The sequence below is a fragment of the Euwallacea similis genome, chromosome 3 (assembly GCF_039881205.1).
Source record: "Euwallacea similis isolate ESF13 chromosome 3, ESF131.1, whole genome shotgun sequence".
Lineage (NCBI taxonomy): Eukaryota > Metazoa > Arthropoda > Insecta > Coleoptera > Curculionidae > Euwallacea > Euwallacea similis.
In genome coordinates, this window is record NC_089611.1 from 2,631,679 (window position 1) to 2,649,244 (window position 17,566).

Sequence of the window (17,566 nt, forward strand, 5' to 3'; positions counted from 1 at the left end):
TGCAATGAGCCAAAGAGTGCACTAATGCAGCAGTTACATTCCTTACTACAAGATATTCTCAACAAAATTAAATACCACCTCGGGACTATTCCTCTATACAGATCTTTAGTCGGTGCTAACTTCCTTCTCGTCACTTATGAAGCACTGTGGATCTTCTTCCTATATATCTCACTCAGCGAGTCACTAGACTTAAGCGCGAACCATCGAGCGGCAACCTCTTCATGATCTTCTTCATTATAATTTCTCCTTATTGCTCTCGTGTCAGTCTTGTTCTTCAAACATCTCACATGTGGACATCCAATCATCGAAGTCATCAACTGCTCAGGATAAAAAAGTGGAACTTTCAAGATGCGATTCAGGGCGGTCTTTTCAATAAGCTTCTGTAAACTGGCCGAGGTAAGATTTTTGATTTGAGCAGTGGCCAACTGAAGCTCGAGGTTTTCTTTGAGGCTGTTGAGATTCCTATGGATCTCGGTCTTGGACGTGATGTTGCAGTTGTTTTCTTCGCTGCTCAATGCTCTTTTAAGCAGGGGCGGGAGAGGGGAACGCAAGAGTTGTTCTCGACTTTTGAGCTCACGTCTCACGTATTCAGAAGGGGTGATTGAAAGAAGGTGCTCTACCTGGATATGAGAGGAGAATGTTAGGCTAGTTTTGGTCGATGAAATTGAAAGGGGGAAGCTGGCGAAGTGAATACGAAAAAAATTGTTATTTTTTTAACAAAATTGTCCTCTGAGGGCAGTTAAACCGTGTTATTTCCTTTAAAGGTAGTGTCGTAGATAAACTGCGCGGGACTACCATAATCTTCTATTTCCTGATTTTTTTGTGGTGAAAAACGTTGAGGCAGAAGGATGATATAATTAATATGGAAATAATGAATTCACAGCAGAACATTGAAGATTGGTCAATCTCTCCATTTCCATGGAAATTATGTCCTTGCTAAAATTACTAGGACATCCTCACGTTGTCCCAGGGCTAGCCTTAACAAGTCCGGCGCTCAGGGTGAAATTTTTAATTACCTACCCCTAATAAAAACCACTGACCAGGAACGCCCGCCACCCAATCCCCCTGTACGACCGGTACTGCATATAATCCTTACGTCTTAGATTATCAAAAAATCTTTACTTTAGATGAAATCGTTCTTACTCTATCTGAAAACCTATGCTTCGTCTTCGAATCCCCTTTAAATGGGGCCCATCCGAAGTTCTTGCCTCCACTGCAGAACCTCTCCCTTGGATTCATTAGGCTGTAGGTCTGCGTGGTTCTCTGGTAAATGTCCGATTTATCGCGGAACGTTTGCGTGCCGGTCTTTATGGCGACCAAGCTGCGGGAAGAACCGTTTTCGATTTCTAATAAAGGACCGAAAACAGCATTGGTAAATTAAGTTTCATTAAAGCAAAAACCTTTTATTGGATATTTCACTCGGAATCTGGCCGCTGCTCTAGCATTAGTCCTCCTTACTAAAGTGTTGATCTCGATTATGAGTAGGAACTGAACGATGCAGACTGCTATGCCCAAAAGGATCTCTGTGGCGAAATGCGGCTGGGACATAATGCGAACAATGACGGTGCTGGATAGGAATTTCACAAAATCTGAAACAAATTCATCCATTGATTCCTACTTTGACAATTTTGGTTGAGAGAAGTGGCAAGAGATCTGATTGAAGTGGTGACTTTCAAGTAAAGTCCTTAAGGTAAAAAGGTGCGTTAAAACACATCTAATGAAAAACTTCAAGTTTAACTCGCGCTAAAGTCGATGGGGATAAATTTAGAATCACACACAGAGAAGCCTCGCAATATCACAAAGACGGCGTCGAGCATCTGGACCAGTCTGTTCCAGTCAGTTGTTATTAATCGTCGATCGCAACCGTATTTTTCCAGAAGCATACAGCAGGATTGTTTTTGTTCGGTTCGAAGAATTAGGGTTTCAATGTAGGGCTGGATTGACCATGCGGTTGAAGGTGATTGTACGCGTTCGGCCCCTTTCACAAAGGTAAGGTTGAGAGTGCATGCGAACGGAGAATTGTCTTTGATGGAATAAGTAGTGAGAGAGAGAAAAATTGAAGAGAAATTGTGCGATGGAGCAAAATGGAGTTAGGAATAGTTTCCGGAGCTATGAACGTTTTGGTAATTTTTACTATTCAGCATTAAAACATGTTCAAATATATGTGTAAGAGCAACCTTGCGACGCCCTGTATGCCTAATCAATGACGAAGTTTTGAAGTTTACAGAATTGTCGATAAGAATAGGAAACTCACAATGACAATGAGCAACTAGTTAGTTTTTTGACTTGTCAAGTTATCAGGTCATTCCCAATAATCCTTCCTTAACGTAGTTTTAATTCTTACCGATTTCTCTCATTTCTATCCCTTATTCTTCAATTTTTAAACACAGGACAATGAACGGCAATAATGCTCCGTTCTATTGTTTTCCAAATTACTCATGGCGGCAACAAGATTGCCGAGTATAGGGTTGCAAAACTGATAGAAGCAAGACAATTGATTGGGATGCCATAAAACACCCGATTGAGGAATCTCGAGACGTTGTTACTTTTGTTGTGGCTGCTCGCTTTACTTTCAAAATTCTTAATGCAAGTTTTAGCATTATTCATTGTTGAGTGTTTTATGAAAAGCATGACAACAGTTAATTGGAAAGTGACAAGTTCTGAGGGATAATAAGCCTTGGTATTTGTAACGTTAATTCGAAAACAAAAGAGTACCGCAACGTTGCCAATTTCGACATTAAACCATAAATTCCTCATAGAATTCGTAACATAGGGTGTCCGTTTTATATTGGAAATATAGAGTGTCTCAGTTGATACTGATATTAGAGACATAAGATTTTCGCAATACTGTAATCAATGTTTGTGAAACAACAGTTAACAGTGACGGAAAAGCGGTCACCCTCGTGGGTTCATGCTGCAACTCTGTTGTCCTTTAAGTTCTCAGAAAAATGGAGATGCTCTCCTGAGGATTTTGCGTCGTTGAAAACAAGAGACCATCGCGACGTTGCCAGTTTTTATCATGGGAACGGGTAAATTTTAAAAAATGCTTAGAGTAATTTTCGCTAACATTTCCATTCAGAGATTTTTATCCAACCTTTGAGTTTGAGCAGAAGCCAGTTTGCAAGCAAATTTTCAGATACGTAACGCAATAAGTTATCAAAACTCCTGTTGCCATATCGTGAGGGCTGCTTGCAGGTTTAGGGAATTTTCATGAAGTTTAATATTCTTATAATAAACTTACATTTTCTCGACGCCTGACGACCAATTAAATTGTAAACGTGACGAAAAGACAGTTTCTAACGAATTATTACGACTTGACGATACATAGTCCGTTCCAAAAAGTGCGTCGTCGTTGGCGGGACATAATATCAGTTCGTTAGCCGCGAAGAGCGGATGTGGAAAATGTAAAGGAAAATAGAGGAAAGGAAATATTTCAAAGCGGATGCTTTATTAAATTTAGAGGTACGTGAGGTAGGTGCGTCTGCATGTTTGTACCGGGGGTATTTGAACTCACCCAGACGGCCTCAATGCAACTGAAAATGTTTAGTGGTCCCCACAGTATAAGTTGGTGCTTAATCGAGACCATTTTTCATTTGAGTCCCCAATATGAACCACTTATCATAATACAACGTTCTATTTTTGATACCATTAAGCGGGAAGTTAAATAAAAGGGGGACAAAAAAGACGGGGATATTAGTGGAAGGGAGAGAGGCCGGCAATGGGCTAATTTTAGATAAAGGGTCGTAACTTTTAACCTTAAACTAATATCCGAAATATCGGTTATTGGGTATTATTTAGGCTTAGGAGCACGAAAATGGTCTCCCACACAAACCGCTGCCAAGAAAAACATATTATATATCTCAATACATAGAGAAGATAAGCAATAGAGTTTTTCCAGATAGTCTTTTTGCAGTGTCAATGCACTCTCGTACACTAATGTGTTACCTACAGTAATTATAGCATTTTATTTTCTGGAAAACTTCACCCAGTAAAAAGGTAATAAATCTTCCATAGCGATGACATTTTTAGGAAAACGTTGTCATTGATCTGCTTCGGTTGCAACACATCAAACAGGGTCATTAAATCGCCCGTTTGGCTATTAGAATGGTTTTCCAGAACGTTGTTTCTATTAAGTGGATCCGTATTACGAAGCTTTTGATCGGTTTAATAGGAAACAAATATCCTTTTCGACGGCGAAACAAAAATATAGCAAGAGACGCTCAAGGTGTCTGCATATTGTCTCCACATGTTTTTATCGCTTTAGTACCTATACAAGATTGTAATACTTCTTTGTGAAGATTGAATTTCTTGTTTTTTGAACTTTTGTTTTTGAATTTTAGGGAGAAGCAGAGTGGTGGTCAGCACGTGGTGTCCGTGGAGAATGGCAGCAATATCGCAGTGACTAATGTAAAGGTAAGTGAGTGAAACTTACTTCCTTGCCGCCAACCAAATATACAGTGGAGTAAATTTAAAAAAGTATGATTTAGATTTAGTAAAAAGTATCATTGAGGAAATCTGAAAAAGCCTTTGAAAACATCCTTATAGTAGTCTCCATGACAAATAACTAACTAAAGAACACCTAACAAATACATTTATATATATTAACTGAAATACATAAATTAAAATTACTACTTGATGTCCTGAAAAATAGACATTTCTTTCCACTGCTCGACATTGTCTGGTCTCCCTCATGACATCAAACAAGTTACACCATGCTGCGCAGAACATTTGCATATGCAACCAGGCATGCACATGTCAATGACAATTATTGCGCTTTCTTGGGGGGAAATGTTTGAAAACCGCATGAAAACATTTTAAAAAAAAAAAAAAAAAAAAAATTAATATTCCACAAAGGTCTATGAATACAAATTCGGTACATTGAGGCTTCAAAACTCATGATGAACGACTCTTGGCTAAAGAGCATTAAATGGCAAATTTAAATCTTGGCAAATCTATGCGATAAATCAGCGACTTGACGATTTTCTTTTGATCTAAATCTGTAGTCGGTACCGTGCAACAAAATCGTGTCCGACGACATACATATATGAGGTGTGTTACAACGATAAACTTCTGAACTGGTTTATAGGTAGACACCAATAATTTACAGGGTGAAAATTTAAAAACTTACGATGAGAAACAAAAAAAGACATCACAAATCCCTTGAAACGGATTTTGTAATATGGAAAGAGGTTCCAAATGATGTATTAACTAAGCCCTTGTAACTTGGTTTTGAGGGATTTTTGACCTCTTTGTTCTTCCTCAGATCATGGTATTTTCAAATTGATGCCCTGTACATTAAACATTTTCTTTAGCATATTTTGAAACATTCCAAAACAGCAAACCGCCGTAACCAGTCCTGAGCGCACGCCAATTCACAAATTGCCGTAACTATTTTTTCTCTACCTAATGCGGCGTCCTAATTTTCTTCTTTAGCCCAGAGTGCGAGGAAGTAAAAGTAGTTGGTAAATAGAAGAAATAAACTAAGTTGGAAGCATCGAGCTTCCCACCCAGACCTACATAAATTCATCCTAAAAATGCAACATTCGTTCTATTTTCGATGAAATATGTAGTGTCTGAGCTGGAAGTGAAGAAATAATCCGCTAAGGTTAACCCATTGAAAAAAATGGCGAAGTGTCCCCATTTATAATTAGGTGTTTACATGATGCTTGAGGCCCCCCATTTATAATTAGATGGCGCATCCATGACTGTATCCCAAGTAAAATTAGTAACGTCAATTGATGACACTAACAGGTTGGAACACAAGTGAATCACTTTTTTGTTTATTGGCTGTTTAACGAAGAAAAAGAACGATTCGAAGGAGAAGGATCGAATTATCTAGCGGGGTACTCTAATGAATCCAAAATATATAAGCGTTTATCCTTGTTCCATCATCTCGTTTCCATAGAAGTATTCTTCTGGTAAAATTTCCAGTACCAGTAATTCAATCTTTTAATCCCTGAAAAAGTGGCAACAAAAAATACCATCAGAGAAAAATACGTAAAAACTCTCGTATTATTATCATCCGCGTCACTCTCTACGAATAATAGTCATGTCACCCAATTCCAACTAATAGCGCCATCATGTTAAAATCGCATAGGTCCGGAGATTTCAAATTTAAAGCCATACTCTACTGCGATTGGCCAGATTCCAATTTCCATGGCGCCTTACATCCTTTCCGTTTCCTACTTTTGCATTCATTTGTTTGGCAAACATGGCGGAAGCCGAAATTCTTGTGTCAAATTGAAAAATTTCGATTTGAGACATTGTGGTTTATTTCATTGTGAAAGTTTTCATTTCGGTCATAAAAAGTTGTTTTTTGCGTATGGTCCTTCGTGCACAATTCTTTACATAAATTACTTCATTTTTTTGAGTTAAAAACTCGCGTTTAGATTGGCAGTTAACGGCAGTCTTCGTGAGCCCACTATTAACAAAAATTAAGTTTGTGTAGCTTTATTTATTCTACGTTCCACGTTTTTACCTACAGTGAGTAGAATTTTACGTGTTTAACAGCCATCTTTATAAATTAAAAGAATAAAGGAAATAAAAAAAATTCAGTGTTCTCAAAAATCATCAATTCTTGAGCCCATTACGATTGTACTTTAATTCATGTTTGCATTGAGTCTAAAGTCATTGATGTCTCAAATCGAGAATGATCCAATGATTGACCATTGAGGTCTCGGGAACTAAAACGAGTGGAGGTTGGGAAGAACTTCTTGTTTCAAAGACAATAAATATTCGCATTTTTTAGTAGTAAGGTCGACATAATAAGCTACACAAAAACCAAGGCAATTTAAAAAATTGGGCTAAACAGATATGGATGGATAGATTTTCAACTGAAGCGAGAATCGTTGATTTTGTGAGCCGAAAAATTAGTGTGAAGATGCGTGTAATCAATATTCAATTTCCTTTTTTTTTTTTGAGGTCCCCGAACAACATGCAGGAGACAGTAGGGAAAGGGTGCGCAGATTTGCCTTTGATTATTGCCTTTCAGAGGACGCGAATCAAGACCAAGTAAGTTAATTGTCAACACACCGCATTTAGTAGATTTGGCCATTTTAAAACTATCATTCTAATGTGATTTAGTGGCCCTGGTCGATATCTCAAAACATAATTTTTCCAGTATAAGCCACTTACTTGCAAAAGATAGGACTTAATTAGGACTGAAGCTTATATTTTTTACACGTTTTAATACGTAATAATTGTTAAATTTCACATGAAGTGCGCTTCAAAAATAGTTAACGAGTAGTTTAATTTACCTGCCAAAGTTTACACAAACTATCGACTGGAAATAAGCATCATTACCCAATATCCCCACTACCAATAATACATAAACCATTTAACTAGGCCGTTGAAAATTTAAGGTTTTTGAGACAGTGGAAGAAATCGTTGGCACCTCGTTGAGAAACCGCAACCACTCCTGTGTTTTGGCCTATGGACAGACATCATCAGGAAAAACGCATACTATGATGGGGTTCCCACACGACCCGGGGTTGACGCCGCGCTTGTGCCACCACATCTTCAAATATTTCGAAGATGGTGCTTTGAGCATCGAAGCCATGAAGGTGTCTGTGAGGTACGAAACTTTGAATTGAGGTCAGAAGAACCTTTCCTGTTATATATCTATTGTGTGTGATATGTAATATAATTGTTGGTTTGTATGGGAATGGTGCCAAGAAAAAAACATTTATTACTTCACAATACATATGTATATTCTGTATATTTAAAGTTTGTCGTAGGTGCTTGCAAAAAATTTAAATTAACAGTACATTTACCACCATTTGGTGGCTTTTAAGAAACATGGATCTTCATTACAAGTTCCAAACATTTAGCTTAAAACTGTTTTAAACACTCGCCATATAAACAAACCGCACCTTAGTTCCATCAGAATAGATTGACTTGTGAAATAAATCGCCTTCAAACTAATAAATGGTGATGGGAAAAAGTTGGAATTCGTGTGAAAACCGATGGAATTGTGTTCAGTTTTAAATCGGATTGCCTCGTGGTAAAGTGTGTTTTCCGTTATTACGTTCCGTGCTCGTTGCGAGCGTTTCAAACTTGCAAGACACGCGATTAGTTTCCGATTTCGTTACCATATTTGATGGTTCCGATAAAAGAGTAGAAGAGGATTGTGTGTGAGTGTGTGGAGGTATCGAATATGTTCCTCACACTCGAAGAACCAAATAGTTTTAATCTGCGATTTTTACTTCCAGCTAATAGGACGTGTGAAACGTGACTTTTGCATATCCAAAGTGAGTTTCAGTGGGTTTTGGTGGCTGAAAAACAGAGTAAACAGTTTCATAGTTGTTGAAAGAGCCTTTAAAGTATATCTTCAACCTTTATTCCAAGGCTCCAAGATCTCAAGAAAAACGTCAACTCGATTGATTTATTATCTACACTTCGGGAATTTAAGGACCAATTTGGCCTCAACAAGAGTTTGGGAGTTAACAACAATGAGTGTTAAAAATAACCCCGCATACAAAGAAATGCTTGTTTTGTATAAGTTTTTATTTATTTTCAGTTACTTAGAAATTTACAACGAAAAGGTAGCTGATCTATTAAGCGACATCGAAAAGAAGGGTCAGGAGAGACCATTAAGGGTGCGGGAGCATCCAAAAAGAGGTCCCTATGTTGAAGGTATGGATCTTTAATACCTTAATAAGTTTATTCTAAACATAACAATAGTTTTGAATTATAAATATGAACAAAGATCATAGATTAAACCAATTTTCCTCGATATCCTGCGATAGCAATCTATCGCATCCGATTTGCGGCTCATTAACTGAATCTTACAATACCCCAAAAACACTCGTTTCCTACAATGCACTGTGTATTTAGAGGAAGATCGTATAAAATTATACAAAACAATGGTACGCATTAAATTTCACCAACAATAACTTAAAAAAGTGATCATTTTAGTAATCCAAAAGTAATGAAACTAGAACTTTGACTTTTTTATGCTCATATTTTTTATTTATGCGTATATCTCACATAAATTTTTACTTATTCCATTTTATTTGAATCTTTCGATAATGCCTTTATTTCTTGATATTTTGGTGAATCTAACAATAATTTTTGTGTTTATTCTAGTGTTCGCAATAAATTGAAATGTTCTAATAATAATAATAACAAAATGTGAATATGCCCCTCGCCACCTCCCAATCTTTTATGTATACTTTATAGAGAATTTGCTGTAGCCCTTAGGGGTGCTTATGCTCAAGTGCAAACACTAATTTGTAAAGGGTATCTCATGTAAGTAGGCCACTGGATTTTTCTGCTTTATGAAGGATTTTTCATATAAAGTGACATATGTGTGTGTATGGAAATAGTTTGCTGTAATTTAATACAGCAAACATCTTGCGCGAACTCAAGTCTATTTTTTTTAACAAATTTAATACTTCAGGATTAATCGAAAGTGATATAAAAGAAATAAACTATTCAATTAAATTATATTGGTATGCTCAGGTCTTTCTCAGCACCTCGTGACAACTGACACAGAGCTACTCGAGCGCCTTGAGGCGGGAACCAATAGACGCCGCGTGGGGTTCACCGCCACCAACCCCCGGTCTAGTAGGAGTCACTCCGTTTTTTCCGTGTCCAGCGACGACGGAGTCAAGCTCCATCTGGTGGACTTGGCCGGCAACGAGAGGGCAGGAAGTCGCGGATACGGTCCGAATAGATTCCGAGAGGGCGCCAACATTAACAAGAGCTTAGTGGCTTTGGGCAACGTTATTTCGACTCTAGGTGAGTGTAACAGGTAGTTAAAAATTTCTTATTTGAAACAAATTGGGGAGCAGAGAGTTTATTTAATGTACAGGCTAATATTTTGACTTAATTTTTTCTTAGCATATCCTCCTGAATTAGATTTCATGACACTAAAAAACCTCCAAACATTTGGTAACTAAAATGTCATAATTAAAATAAATCTAGCCTTGAATCCTGTACGGTAATCATGATTACCGACAAAATGATGAATAGAGGTATCGGTAATGTGAAAAACGTGATACGACGATTTAGTTATTAGCTCCAAGACAAATGCTTTGCCAATTAAATGGTCATTATGCATGATTCAAAACTAAGAATTATGTGAGTATAACCTACATTCAAAAATATTTTTAACCGGAAGACACTGCATTGGACTGTCAAGGAATTCTTTTCCTGAGGTATTTTTTCTCTTCCATGCCAGTGGCGGCGCTTAATTTATTATGCTTGTCGAAGGCGTTATAGTTGTCGGCATAATAAAAGCAACAATTTCAGTAGTAAATAGTTGGCAAAATGATTGATTTTAGCTGTATGTCGAGCAAGATGTTCGCAAAATGCATTCGAAAATTGAAAATAAATGCGCGTGTCGCCCCTGAAGTGTCGCCCGACAAATCCAGGCGTATTATTTCTGGAGTGAATTTTTAGATCTAAATATCTCGTTGTCGGCTCGTCCAGACTCTTGAAACTTCTTCATTTCAAACGTAACTTCTAGGCTCGTCGTATAGTTTTCGGTTCAATTTTTCGGTGCTGGGAATTCTAATTTTGCTTCTGTAAGTGCCTTTACTTGTTCTGCTCATACGTTTCATTTTTTAATTTCTTAATATTTATTTATTTAAATTACGGAATTATCATTCATTTGGTTATGAAAAATCCAATTAATTGTCGTTATAGTCATTAATCATACGTCTTACACGAATTCATGCATACGAAGGTGAAAAAAATTTAACAGTTTCTCAGTTAAGGCATAAACTAGATAAACTAATTGGTATAGGTGATTTGGGAATGGGAAAGTTGGAATTTTTTAAACAAATACAGGAACTAAAAAATTGGCACCCCCACTGGACGTTTACTATAAACATTTAATTTTTCCCGGAACTCTTACTATGTTTGCTAGATATTTGTGCATAAACACCATTGGCGTAAGTTTTGTTGGTTAAAGTTATGAAGTTTTATACTTCGAAGAATTACCAAAAAAGATCTGATTCAACAATCTAACAATTATTACAAAAATTGTTTCCTTCACTGGAAGCCTACTAAACATCAGAAATGTGGAAGAATGTGAATGTGCAAATGGATCTCTCTACAGTTATCATTTTCTTTCTAAAGTAGGATTTTTTAAAACTTATAGTTCCAAACATTTCAAATTGACGCTGTCACTGGAAGCTTATTAAATATATTTATATTTTTTCTAGAATTATTCTTGTAGAAGTAAATATTTCTCGATTAATTCTATTAGCGCATATCTTTTTTCAATTTAATTGCCGAAGCAAAAACCGAAAGTCTCTATTTTTAGCGGACTATTCGAGAGGCTTTGCCCACTCAAGAAACAAATTCGTCCCTTACCGGGACTCGGTCCTTACATGGCTCCTCAAGGACACCCTCCAGGGAAACTCCAATACTGTAATGGTTGCTAGTAAGTTCCGATTTAACATTTCTAACCAACTCTTAAAGAAAATCAGTCTGCAAATGCTGTTTAGCAACATTAGCTTCTAAAGAAGCCCATGTTGCGTGCAGGCTCTACATTTACGCCGGTTGGCAACTCGCCAACGTGTTATAAAAGTGGCGTAGATATCTTCTTTGCCTAACGTACGGCGTGCGTGTTAATGATGTAATTAATATAATGATTTTGAATATTTCAGCGGTTTCACCGTCCAGCCAGTGCTACAGTGAGACTGTCAATACCCTGCGATTCGGACAGCGCGCGAAACTCATCGTGTACAAGCCAGTAATCGTGGAAGACTCCAAAGAGCGCACCATTCGGGAGTTGAGAGCTGAAATTGCCCAGCTTAGGGACCTTTTAATGCTCTCCTCGTTGCCCCGTCAAGTAATACTTTTCAGTTTCTTTATTTCCTTAAAATGTGTTTAATAATGTTTCAGAGAGAATTTGAAACTTCTCAAGAAGATTATCAAGTGTTAATTTCAAAATCAGATACTTTAGTTCCTATAATGAACGTGGAAACTTCTCAGAAGACCAAGAAAGTTGATCGTTCCTACAGCATCGATACTGACAATAAAAGTTTCAGTTCGCAAGAATCCTTGCAGTCGCCGAAACATGGAACCTCTTCTTCGGCCAGTTCTGCTAGAAGAATGTCGAGCGGCAGCTCTGGACCACCCTCAGTGCAGCCCAAGCAAACAGCTTTATCCTTGAAGCGCCAGAGCCTCAACCGAAGTTCCCCTCTGCTAAAGACTATAACTCAAAAAAAACTGATGCCTGAAAAAAACTTCGCGGATCGAGGCGTAGTTACTGAGTTGTCGGGAGTTAAGAAATCGGAGCGAAAACAGGCACAGATCGCTTCAAATGATAAACCGAGAGCGCAAATTGTAGCTGCAGTCACCAGTCGCCTGTACAATAAAGTTAAAAAACAGGATATCGGGACTTCCACTGAGAATCTGCCTGCAGCCAAGGAGTTGTCAATTTGCAGCAATGCTAGAAATAGACTGAGGGAGCTAACGCAGAAGGCTTTGAAAGCTCACAGAAGCAGGAATGAGGAGACTCAGACTGAACTGTTTCCAGTTTTGCGGGTCAAAGAGGCGGCAACTGATTGCTTGGATTTGAAAGTGGAACTTTGCGAAGTGAAAGATGTTGCTACTTCCATGGAGAATTGTGGGAAAGATGTTGCAATCGAGTGCACTTTACTTAATCAATTTATAGAGGGCACTCTCAGAGACGTTTTAATTGTTACCCGAAGCTGTGGAATTCAGACGATTTCATCTGAGGATAAAATGTCCTTTACCAAGTATTTGCTCGCCGACAAAAACCCAATCTTCACGGAAGCGGTCAACATCAACATTTCGCACAACTATGCCAGCAGTAACCAATCAGAGGATAGTTTGGAAGGTCTCGTGTCCTTCCCCACGCCAGATTTAATTAGTAATCACAACTCATTGGAGCCTTGTCAAGAGAAAGTGGCCGACATTGCTCAGGTAAATTTTGAAACTGCAAATTATATACCTGCAGAGAAAGTATGCGCCAGTACCGCTAGAGTTTTGACGGAGCCCGAGCATAGAGAAAAAATAAACAACGTGGAAGTGCTAACTACACATGCTCTGCAAGGTTTCATTCAAGACTGCAAGGATACATGCAAATCTCTCCCAGACTTTTGTCCCAACTTCGCGAAAGCAAAGTTATCCAGACAGCCAGAAAATTACAGTAGAAGTCGCGCATTTAACACTCAAACTCACTTTGATCATGTACGCAGTAGCAGCAGCAGCAGTAACTCTTCATCTTTGAGCAACATCCCCGATTCTCTAGACTACCACCTGGCGAATCAGAAAAAAGTGCAATTCTCCCGCAAAACGTTACAAAAAAGCGACCGCCTTATGAATGCCATGAAGGAATTTTTGCAAGAGGCCAAGTTGCTCATGACAAATTTAAGCCGCGCAGGTGCCAGTCACTGTCAGCAGCCCCATCTGGATGATTTTGATATACAAGTGACGTTGAACGATGTGTCAGGCTTGGACAACTTACCGCGTAAGCGAAAAAAGAAACTGAAATCCACTCAAACATGCCCTATGACTACGTCATCATCCTCGCAAACCTCCCTATTTGGCGACACACCATTAAACAAATACGAAGCGCTGCTGGAGGATTCCTGTAAAAGACTCGAAGAGAAAATCAACAAACCGCCACGGTCATGGCAAATCAGTATCGCTTCTGAAGATTTTGAAGATGAATTACTGTTCGAAAAGCCCAGGTACAATCCTTGGGACTTGAGCAATGTGGAGGTGGAGGATTCCAGTTTGGAGAGTCAGCCGGTGACGTTTTCGGACTACGGAAGTTTACCGAGGAAAACACACAAAAGACAGAGAACGCCCACGTGCAGTCCGAGTGCATTTTTGAAGCAGCTGACTCAGATGAGGAGGCAGATAATTGAGAATTCGAGGGAAGAGTTGATGGTGCAAAGTTGCAGCAAATAGAAAATGATGTTGCGGCATTAGTTTAAAGGTAAGATTTTTTAATTAATATTGAGCAAGAATATTTTAATATATTGAAGCGGCAATGTTATTTAATGGGATGTGTAATCAGGCAAATAAAAATTATTATTATTATATTATAATTTAATGGAACTTAGGATAAACATGGTTACGTTAATTCTGAACTTCAATTTGTTTTAAATGGGATTTGAACATAACTGTTTAAATTAGGGACAACTTTGCAGATCCATCCATCTCTGACCTATTAACAGCACAATGGAATGCATAAACATAATAGTTGGAAATTTTAATTCACCATTTTATCAAAAATGTGCCTATGTTTATCGTTTAACAGTCTGTTTATTATGGTTATTTGGTGGTAACTTGTACTTGATTGCTCTTATGCAAAAAACTCTTATTGAATTTAAATAATTACTGAAATTGGTGGTATATTTCGCAAGTTAGTGTATACAGGAATTATGCATTTAGAATTATAAATGTGTCAACTCTCTATATGTATGTTCTTAGTAAATTTGAGAAAATGACCTAGTTTTATGCATTTTTACGTAATTTATAAGAAAATAAAGACTTTGCCAGTGGAATATTTCTTTGTGGTACGTACACCTATCCGCCACGTTCCCCTTAACTTGCAGGTGCAACATCGCTTGCCGACATATTGCCAACTCCTATCAATAATAAATTATCTCAACCACTGGTCACTACCTACGCCCTATACCAGAAGGGAGAAAAAGGACCTTTTAAATCAACTCAAATCTGTCTATAAAAGCACGTTATAATAAAATTTAAAAAGTCTTCAAACACTGCATAACAATATTCCTTAATTTAGTCCTTAATGCCTCATCTCCGTTACAAACAACATGCGTATTGTTATCTTCGAGCTGAATCAACGCGTCCTCATTCTGCAAATGAATCACCACCACATTCCCGCCAAGGGATTCCACTTTAGCATCTGTAATGCCCTCTTGAAACAGTTTCTGCTTGAATTCGTTTATATTTACACTCCCCCATTCATATTTCACGTTCTGGTTCAGTAACTTTTGACTCGTATTGATTTCTTGCACTTTATGTACATTATCCTTGACTTCCAAGGCTCCGGTAATAGTTGACAAGCTAATTCCTATTCAAAAATGATATTACTATAGGCTACAATTAAATCAAAATTGAAAATTCACCAGGTTTAACCTCAACTGGAGCAATCTTCTGAGCTACATCACTCTCGAGGAGGATCTGTCCTTGCTTTCTCTTCAAAGGCAAGTTGATGACTTCACCCCATTTGTAAGGAATTAAGTTAACATCTGGGTTACTATGAATGACCAGTTCAGTGAGGTTTGGAGCTGACACTGGAGGTTTAGTGTAGCTCTCAGGCACAACCAAAGTGGTGGGTTTTAAGTCTTTAATCAGCTTGTTGGCTTGGGTGAAGTTAAGAGAAGTGTCAATAGCACAATGAGCTATTTTCATCTGCAAAGGCTGATAGGGAGCCAAAGCTTCAATGTAATCGTAGTCGGGTTCTAAACGAATTTTTATAAAACAATTTGGAGATGAAATATACTAAGGTAACCTGTAAAAACTATGCAATTTCGAGGATTGTTGCCCCACAACTCGATGAACTGAACGACGTCTCCGAAGCGCAAGCTGGGATGTCCACAAAAGACCACACAGGGCTGCAAATACCTTCTTAATTGCGTGCTAAAATTAGCATCAATAATACCTCTTGAAAATCAGTGCTAAATCCCTCTGAATATATATGCTTGAAATGTTTCAACTTGGAATTTTTCACTAGCATAGCGTGAGGGAAGGGCTCGTCAGGTACATATACTTTATTCTGCTTGGCCGAACTGAGCCACTCAGCTAAAATATTTGAATAGGCCAATGAGGTGTCTGCCACAGGTGATACAAAGAACATAGGGCAATTAGACACCCCCAAATCTTGCATTTTAACTGACAAACATTCAAACAAGTCATACACCACTCCAGTGGGATAACATGGAATCAACACATTGCCACCTCCTCTTAGAGTCAAGCCTAAAATTGTCTTGAAAACTTAAAAGACTCTGTCAAGCATGAGGAGACAAGATTTACCTACAACAATGCAAAGTACTCCCAACATGGAGTCTGGATTGCTTATAGGTGTTTGAGTCAAATTTGACATGATAAAAACATCAGCGTTTTTAAGGGCATTGTGATCCATAGGCCTGGGATGAGTGGTAAGTGTGCTGGATCCACTCAAATACACAATTTTCTCATGGTCTGATGTAATTATCCAATTGGCCGAGCCTAGACAATATCCTGAACTGGCTGGAAGCACTTGCAGAGCCCCATAAACATCCTGAAATCCTTTCATTAAAACTCAATCGACACACACTTAAAAAGTGAACACACAATTTTCTCATTATAGCCCACCATCTGGATTCTGGACAAGCTGGCATTGACACTGCTCATATTGTAGATCTGTTTCCAGCTCTTGGGCATAAAGGCTTCTTTTAAGGGAAAGGGGCATTTATGTGCAAAGTTTTTCCACTGAGTGGCAAATGAGGATTTAGGACATTGTTCAATGTATATTACTAGCTCCTCTAATAGAAGCCTGCAATTTAATCATTATTGCTCAAAAGTTGATGAAAAAAATATAAACTTAAAATGACCTTCCAATGTGGAGTGTTGGTTCAGTGGCATAAACTCTGCCTTGAAACCCTGTGTCTTCAGTAATAAAAGGCAAGGCCATCATGCAGAGGTAATTGGATATTAAAATAACATCCACCTGGGAGAAATCGATGAGTTTGTCTAAGGGAGGGCAGAATTCTGGTGGGGAGTCCACAAAGACTCGGTCACCATTTTCTTTTAACTCCTTTATAAATTACAAGTTTAATAGTCGTGTGGTTACAAAGAAACTAAAAACTTACACCTTCCAGATCTGGATCTGACACTTCAGCGGGCATAAAATTGCTTAAATTAAGGAGCCGGTTTGAAGGTACAAATGACAGTGGTAAAAAGCTTAATAAGGACTGCATTGACAAGCCACAATCAAACATGATTGTAACTTCCCGGAATGTCAGCACATGGCATGGTTTGTTTGGGTCGTTACTTAAAGAATACTGTGGAAAGGAAACAACAAAATCAAAGCAGGGCATTGGCCAATTTGTTAATTTCTATGCAAATTATCTTGTTGACAAAGTTATCATTAATTCAAAAACCACGCCTGCCCCATAAAATTGTGTAATTGGGAAAACTGACAAAGAAACAAATTTAATTAAGCAATAACTACAATATAATTCTCAAACAACATGGATGATGGTATAACTTACCAGTTTCATTCTGTAACAGTTCAGAACGTTATTATTGTAAATGAATATACCTAGGGTCTAAAATTTTGCTATCAAAAGGGCCGAAAAAACTACTAGAACTAAAGTTCCAATGGGGGCCCCATAATGGAGTTTTTATTATTCTGGAACAAACGAGCACTCGAATTAAGTTCAAGTACAATGCAAAATAGATTAAAAGAATGAATTTATTGCTATAAAATGCAAGATTAATAAAAACTCATAAACTTCTCAAAATTATAAATTTACAATGTAAACACCGGTAAAGTGAGGTTATATTTTTAGATACATTTCTTATTATAATTATATGAGAAAGTAGACTTTCTATTCTATGGCCA

At 37.9% G+C, this 17,566-nt stretch overlaps 3 protein-coding genes across 3 annotated transcripts; 1 reads left to right on the forward strand and 2 right to left on the reverse strand.

Moving 5' to 3' along the window:
• Window positions 1-134: 134 nt before the first annotated feature.
• Window positions 135-1,638, reverse strand: LOC136419691 (uncharacterized). Its single transcript, XM_066406218.1, has 3 exons — window positions 1,401-1,638; window positions 1,144-1,346; window positions 135-620 (listed from the first exon to the last, which is right to left on the reverse strand). The coding sequence occupies exons 1-3, from the start codon at window positions 1,606-1,608 to the stop codon at window positions 135-137; spliced, it is 897 nt and encodes a 298-aa protein (XP_066262315.1). The 5' UTR covers window positions 1,609-1,638.
• Window positions 1,639-1,802: 164 nt separating this feature from the next.
• On the forward strand, window positions 1,803-14,486 carry LOC136420107 (uncharacterized). Its single transcript, XM_066406873.1, has 9 exons — window positions 1,803-1,989; window positions 4,341-4,413; window positions 6,922-7,011; window positions 7,362-7,573; window positions 8,519-8,634; window positions 9,463-9,741; window positions 11,273-11,392; window positions 11,619-11,803; window positions 11,857-14,486. The coding sequence occupies exons 1-9, from the start codon at window positions 1,946-1,948 to the stop codon at window positions 13,894-13,896; spliced, it is 3,159 nt and encodes a 1,052-aa protein (XP_066262970.1). The 5' UTR covers window positions 1,803-1,945; the 3' UTR covers window positions 13,897-14,486.
• Window positions 14,487-14,674: 188 nt separating this feature from the next.
• IntS9 (integrator complex subunit 9) lies at window positions 14,675-17,366 on the reverse strand. Its single transcript, XM_066406876.1, has 9 exons — window positions 17,214-17,366; window positions 16,812-17,003; window positions 16,554-16,756; window positions 16,294-16,495; window positions 15,994-16,240; window positions 15,623-15,936; window positions 15,473-15,575; window positions 15,087-15,422; window positions 14,675-15,031 (listed from the first exon to the last, which is right to left on the reverse strand). The coding sequence occupies exons 1-9, from the start codon at window positions 17,220-17,222 to the stop codon at window positions 14,697-14,699; spliced, it is 1,941 nt and encodes a 646-aa protein (XP_066262973.1). The 5' UTR covers window positions 17,223-17,366; the 3' UTR covers window positions 14,675-14,696.
• Between the last annotated feature and the right edge of the window lie 200 nt (window positions 17,367-17,566).